The following is a 7,098-nucleotide window of genomic DNA, read 5'->3' as shown; positions in this document are numbered from 1 at the left end:
CGCTGCTGCTCCCTGCTGCTGTGGACGGAAGGTGAGTGACATACGCCAACTAAAATGCTCGTAACTTGCTGAATTCTTGACGGATTTACAAACGGTTTGGTTTATTACAAACCTTATTAACGTGGCTATGATTTGTGCTGATGCCGATGTTTAAATTGTAGCTTCACGTTTTGAGAAACGCTTAACATTGCAGCGTAGCTGTGTGTTTCATGGCTGCCCTCTACTCTAAAGTGATACCAACCACAGTCGACATTTTCAATTATTAACAGGTTTCCTGAGACCAACAACGTTTCTTGACAACCTAATCTTTTGTCTAAATGTCATTTTGTGGATGTGGTTGTATTTATTTGCTGGCTAGCAGTGAAGAGGTCGTAAGTGAGTCACCAAGCAATTGTAAATTGGTGGGAGAGGCAGGGTTATTCAACCATCAGCAACCGCCAGCCACACGTGACTGGTTCTCGCCGCATCTATCCAGGCACGAGAAGACCATAACCAACGAACGAACCCCGTTGACGCTGACCAAAGGAATTCCAGAAAGGAACGAGAAGACAAGCAAGTAACCTCCAGACTAAAGCTGCACTGGTGTATTTATATAACTTTAATAGGCCTTTATCACAGTGCGCGTGACGTCACTTCCAACGGCGAGTAGTAGCGTAAACCGAGTTCCGGTCGAGTCTGTAGCAATGGCGGCGAGCACAGCGAGGAATTGTTGTTGCGTTCCTAAATGTTGTAATAGTTCTACTAAACAGCCGTATCTCAGTTTTCATTCTTTTCCAACTGATGAAAAAGTTAGGAAAATGTGGATTCATTCTATTCGGCGGGATGAAGGCAAAAGTTTTGCAGTTTTAAAAGGGAGTACGTACGTTTGCGGGCAACACTTCACAGAATCTGACTACTCGTCAACAGCCGATCGTAAACGCTTGAAACGTGGAGTTATACCGTCCAGGTTTGAATGGAACAACTGGGGGAGTGTTCGCCAAAAACGACCCAATGTACTGGATAAGATAACGTCAAAGCGCCAACATTGCAGTGAATCTGAGGTCAGTGATGAACAGCCTGTTGTCTATTACGGACCCGTCCCACTCACAGACCATGACTACTCAACACCTCCGTGTCCAGATCTATTGGATGCTGCAGCAGAGAGAATTAGAGAGTTGGAGGCAGAAGTGAGAGCTTTGTCTGTCTCCCGCATTCAAATAAATCGATTTTGTCTCTCGGATGACGACTTCCGATTTTACACACGCTTTCCCTCAGAGAAGGTTTTCAGGATTTTCTGGGCATCAATAGAACCATCAGCATCGAACCTTGTGTACTGGTCTAAGGCACAGAGACATGGTCTAGAGACGGTTCCAGGACCAAGCCCTAACAGAAAGCTTCAGCTTATTGATGAGCTTTTCCTTTATTGCTGCCGCGTGTCTGCAGGTCTACGAGAGAAGGTCTTGGCAGATATTTTCAATGTGAGTACAACAACGGTCAGTCGAGTTATCATAACATGGGCAAATTTTCTGTACCTTGTTTTGGGGTCCTTGCCTATTTGGATGACCAAAGAGCAAGTCAGAGCAACCATGCCAGCAAAATTTAAGGAGCACTTCCCAGATGTCCGTGTTATTTTGGACTGTACTGAGATCAGATGTGAAAACCCCTCAGCACTTACACTACAGTCGGAGATGTTTTCACATTACAAAAACTACCCTACTTTCAAAGGCTTGGTTGGTGTTGCTCCATGTGGGGCCATAACCTTTGTTTCACAGCTGTTCACTGGATCCATCTCAGACAGGGAGATAACAAAACAGTCTGGACTTCTGGACCTGCTCGAGCCTGGAGACTGTTGTATGGCAGATAAAGGCTTTACCATAGAGCGACTGCTTGAGAATGTGGGAGCCAGGCTTGTTATCCCTCCATTCAAAAGAGCAGCCCAATTTACAAAAGAGGAGACGAAACGTACACAATCAATAGCCCGTCTAAGGATCGTGGTGGAAAGAGTCATTCGGCGAATCAAAGAAAACCACATCTGGGACTCTACCATTCCTCTCACCCTGACAGGCACAGTGAACCAAATATGGGCAAACTGCTGTTTAATGGCTAATTACCAAGGCCCACTTGATGCAAATGATGATGTTGTATAGAATGTTTATACAGAAAAGAAACATGATTTAATTTGCCATCAATCAAATGTCTGTTTTATAGTTTAATTTGTACAAAAATATTGAATTGTGAAAACTGCTGTTTAATGGCTAATTTTTAAAGGCCCACTTGATGTAAATGATGTTGTATAGAACGTTTATACAGAAAAGAAACATGATTTAATTTGCCACCAATCAAATGTCTGTTTTATAGTTTAATTTGTAAAAAAATATTGAATTGTGAAAACTTGCATTTAATGTTGCAATATGTTTTTAGTAAATGAGCTTAAAAATTGGAATTAATTGTTTTTTATTGCACCACTTTTTTTTTTACATATATATTGACTGCATTGTGACAATTAAAAAGTTGTTACATTTTCTCAGTTGTTACTATTTCTCATTTATTCATTAACAATTTACAGTGAACTTAGTTATGAATAGGCACTATTAAACATTTAAGACAAACAGATGCTCAACCAAAATAGATATTTGAAGAACCTTTAAGAGTAGCTTACCCGAAAATGACAATTATGCCATAATTTGTGGCATAAATATCATTTTTGGGTAAACTGTTCATGTAACAGTAAACAAATCAACATCAGCACTATTTTAAGCACATCAGCACTCTTAAGAGTTAATAAATAATATATATATATATAAATATATAGATAAATAAGATATAAAATCTCTATATATGATCTATATTCTTATATCATGTATATATATGTATATTGTGCATCATGTACATCTAGGATGGCACGAGGGTGAGTAAATTATTGCATTTCATTTTTGGGTGACCTTGACCTTTAACAATAAACAATCATCACCAGTATTAGTTTAACAACTCCTAGAGTTAAAATACACATTCATGTATGTATAAAAGAAAAAAATGTCTACTTTGTCCCTCATTAAGACAATTAAACTCTCATCTCTCCAGATGCGCTGAATGGTTATGTCTGTTTTGGTATTTGTTATAAAGTCACACCAACTCAGTCCTGTTACTGCAAGCTGTCCCTGAACTTGCCAGTAGTATTTGTGGCTTTCCTTTAACTTAGCTTGACCGTTGACAACTTTTATGTGTGTCACCTGAGAAATGTCATCAACGTCAGGACATTTTACCTCTGCAAGTCCAAAGGGAGGGTTCTCAGTAGGGTCGTAGACTCTGCCATCAGGGCTTGTGCCAAGGTGTGGCGCATCAGGATGTATAACAAACCCACACTGTAAAACATTGACATTCATCATACTAGAGTACTGAAATAGCACTTCAGGCTCAAGATCAAGTCCACGCTTCATTGCAGGAGTCTGACGAACCCCTCTGATGATTCGGGCAGCTAGTGCCTGGCTAGTCGACTCTCCTCTGACATGACACACCTCACGGAATCTACTGGATGTAATGCGTGGTGTACGCATTTGGTTCCATAGAGCAGACTGTGACTGGTCCCGTGTGTCTTTTTCAATTATTGTGCTTAGTTCTTGAGTGACTGCCAAGCTTTCTAAGAACAACATATCATGGAAATTCGGGACAAATTTAAATCTTCCTTCAAAAGTATACCCATCCAGAGGAAGCGTAGGGAAAGCAGGGGCTTCTGCATGTTTGACAGCATCCCTTGATGACTCAGCAGGGCACTGATAGGACAGCAAAGAACCTTTGGGTACCAGGCCAAACTTAGACTCCACCAGATTCATCTCCGACAAGCCATGCAGAACCTTGCAGATCAGTGGCTGAGGCCTGACACTTCTTAAAGACTCCACAGAAGAGAGCAGCAAATTATTGGGAAGGGGACCTAAAAGCAAAGCAAAAAAAAAAAAAAAAAAAAGAGAATAGAATAGAATAGAAATAATACTTTTAAAAGTCCTTTAATTTGTACATCTTTTTGCTAGACATAAAATAATGTAAATGTAATCACCTGTGTAGGCCCTGTAAAGAGTGGACTTAATACCACTTCTGCTAGAGGTTTTTGGCTTCCTCACAAGCAATCGATCCACTGCTTCAGGATGGATTCCCTGTTAAAAAATAAAAATTATGTTATTATTGAGAGCATGTTTATAAACTTTGAAAGCTTAATTTTTCTAAATAAAATAAGAGTTTGCAGCAGTGGACAGCTAGAAAGTCAAAACTTGTTTTTTTCATGTCCTTGGAGCAATGAAAACACATAGGACAAAAATACTGTCTGAGATTGTCATAATTAATGCATAAAATAGTTAATAGCTGTTTACTATACCTGAGTCCTGGGCCTGTGCCAAGTCTGTAGAGTGCTTGTGCTGGGTATAGTGGGTGGTACCGTCTTAAGTTTCATCATGCTGTAGTGTGCACTCTGAAACAGCAAGCCAACCAAATGGTTGCATAGCTCTTTCCCAGCCACACAGGAACAGCAAAAAGTACTGATGACAGGAGGATTCTCGTCGACTTTAAATGAAATCTAAATAAATAAAACATTATATACGGTTTAAAATTAGAATACAAATGAAACATTAACATAAATTGACTGCAACAGCAGTCTAACAATTTTCATTTGAACACTTTTTCAAACAAACTGCAACTGCAGTTTAACCCGCTACAACCGTAGCAACTATAAACACAATCAAATTTGTGTCCTCGAACTGGACCTAACTAAAGTTCTGAAACCTGAACAGGTAACCTGAAGAGAGTGTGGCTCTTCGTTTTTCCTCATGGACCGGTAACACTGTGCCCTGATAATCACCTCACTATCTACAACATCAGATACTGTATTGCACAAAAACAGCATTATAATCACACTACCATATCACAGCAAAATAAAAATCGTTTTTTACTTGAAAATTGTATCGGTTTGCGTATTTGTAAGACAATCATGGTTTAGCCAGCTAGGTAGCATGTTAGCCATTTCGAGAGAATAAACAAACGTTAAAATGAAACTTACCTTCATAATTGAAGATGTAGTTTTCAAAGAAGAATTTATATCCCTTCTCAAATTTGGACACTTTCGTTTGTGAAAGATTTTCCACAATCGTGTAAACGTTGGTGATTTGGGGAAGATCCCGCAGTGATATTGAAAACCTTCGCGCCGCCGCCATTGCTACAGACTCGACCGGAACTCGGTTTACGCTACTACTCGCCGTTGGAAGTGACGTCACGCGCACTGTGATAAAGGCCTATAACCTGCCTAAAACGATAGAAGGGTTAAATTAATGTTTGATGGTTCGTTCAGGTCATGTCTAAGTGCATTATGGAATCGTGAGATTTCATCCTTTCACTCTTAAACCCACTCTTTCCTCACTCTCTTCCTTTCTGCAACTCGTATGAATGTGTGTGTGTGTTTGTGTTAGACATTAGCTGTACGTGTTAGTATATAATCAATAAAGTATTGTTTGTATTTGAAAAGAGATTGCTTGTGTATGTGCTTATCAAATTTTATTGTCTTGAACTTCGGTCAAAAGTTACCTATGCTTTTACCCAATTTCTTAATTTACTGTTAGGGGGTTATTCTTTCTTGGCCAGGAAGATATTATATTTCCTAGAGTTAATAATTGTTTATGCTTTCTGTTCATTGGATGAACTGATAAATGATCATATTATTGATTCTGTTACAGTAAATAATTGAAAATAATTAAATTATTAATTATTGATCATAATTCGTTATGAATAATAAATAATATTTATATGTGGGCGTATAAACGCTACAGCTCAGCTATTTGCATTTAATAACAACATTAAACTATTCCACATTCATTTAACTGCAAATAACATGCAATTAAGTTTCTGAAAACATTACAGCCAATCTGCACTTATATATTTTTAAAGTATATTATTTCTGTTACAAGTACTCTCTTTTTCACAAGGAGTGTAAGTGTGAAGTTTGTAGTTTGTAGCATTAAATGCTGAATATGAGAAGAATGTGCTGATTGTGTGAAAGTGCTGGATTGAAGCGAGTCACTGAAGAGAAGTGAAGTCAACAAGAGCCGCTCAGATCTGATATAGTGCAGGTTATTGGCTGAAGTGTGGAGATGATGAGTTTTGATTTCTGTTTTCTGTAGAGTTTCCAGTCTCTCTCAGCACCTCCTGAATCTACAGACGAACCCGACGTTTCCTTCAGTTCTCTCTCCTTTTTTGATGGCGTGAGAGAATCTGTCCGTCAGCTGAGAGACAAACTGGAGGATTTCTGCAAAGAGGAGCTCAAGAAGATCTCTGATAGAGGTAAAGTCCGTACTCGGTTACTAACGTAACCTTGGTTCTCTCTAGAAGAGGGAACGAGTACTGCGTTTATCAAAACGCTACGGGAAAAGTCTCTTTTCACGAAACACTGAAGCAAAAATTATCCTTTAATTTTTCATATATGTAAAACGCGTTGCGGCAGCAGCAGACAGCTGAAGCAAGACGGCTTGTCTGCTCATTGGCTGTGCTTCCCGCCGAGACGGGCGTGGCTTACCTCTATAAAAGGAGCTCGAGAAGGCTGACTCACTTGATTTTGATCGCCGAAGCGAACCAGAGTGAACCAAACGCACGGCAAGGGAACGCAGTACTCGTTCCCTCTTCTAGAGAGAACCGAGGTTACGTTAGTAACCGAGTACGCTCTCTTACGAGAGTTCTCTCGTACTGCGTTTATCAAAACGCTACGGGAACCCCTTGCAAAACGCCGTGCGTGCTGGGATAAAAACACTGATCACCGGAAGCTATTTCAGGCATACAGTGCATAATCACCAGATAGACTCACACAGAGTCAGGGAATAAGGGGGGGAAGCCTTAATTCCCTATACTGTAGCGTCCGCAGGCTTAACATGACCTCACAGGGAGAGTCTACAGGACAGGAGGGGTTTCCTCCGTCCTTATATAGACATGTCCACAGACGCGAATATGACATCACATAGCCAGGGTAGGGAGCCTGCACTAATGTGGGAAAACGTGGGTCTTACACAGTTCAGCCCAGTATAGTCGGTATAGTATTACACCGACAAAAGCTTAGCCTGTAAGGCGGGAACCTCTAGGTTATAAAACCTG

General features: G+C 40.1%; 2 protein-coding genes across 2 annotated transcripts; one reads left to right on the top strand and one right to left on the bottom strand.

Moving 5' to 3' along the window:
• Positions 1 to 673: 673 nt before the first annotated feature.
• On the top strand, positions 674 to 2,133 carry LOC308688520 (uncharacterized protein). Its single transcript, XM_081361642.1, has one exon. It carries the CDS (start codon positions 684 to 686, stop codon positions 2,124 to 2,126), a length of 1,443 nt encoding a protein of 480 aa, XP_081217768.1. The 5' UTR covers positions 674 to 683; the 3' UTR covers positions 2,127 to 2,133.
• A 32-nt stretch (positions 2,134 to 2,165) lies between these two features.
• LOC308688529 (uncharacterized protein) lies at positions 2,166 to 5,201 on the bottom strand. Its single transcript, XM_081361655.1, has 4 exons — positions 5,024 to 5,201; positions 4,346 to 4,543; positions 4,031 to 4,127; positions 2,166 to 3,907 (listed from the first exon to the last, which is right to left on the bottom strand). The coding sequence occupies exons 1-4, from the start codon at positions 5,027 to 5,029 to the stop codon at positions 2,961 to 2,963; spliced, it is 1,248 nt and encodes a 415-aa protein (XP_081217781.1). The 5' UTR covers positions 5,030 to 5,201; the 3' UTR covers positions 2,166 to 2,960.
• Positions 5,202 to 7,098: the final 1,897 nt, after the last annotated feature.

Source organism: Scardinius erythrophthalmus, assembly GCF_964197995.2.
Source record: "Scardinius erythrophthalmus genome assembly, chromosome: 1".
Lineage (NCBI taxonomy): Eukaryota > Metazoa > Chordata > Actinopteri > Cypriniformes > Leuciscidae > Scardinius > Scardinius erythrophthalmus.
Note: the sequence above shows the minus strand (reverse complement) of the source record. Positions and strands in the feature narration are given on the sequence as shown.

Coding starts and splice junctions, on each gene's coding strand:
- LOC308688520 (XM_081361642.1), top strand. CDS start 684: ATGGCGGCGAGCACAGCGAGGAATTGTTGTTGCGTTCCTAAATGTTGT.
- LOC308688529 (XM_081361655.1), bottom strand. Junction 4,128..4,345: donor GGCACAGGCCCAGGACTCAG/GTATAGTAAACA, acceptor ATTTTTTAACAG/GGAATCCATCCTGAAGCAGT. Junction 3,908..4,030: donor TCTTTACAGGGCCTACACAG/GTGATTACATTT, acceptor CTTTGCTTTTAG/GTCCCCTTCCCAATAATTTG.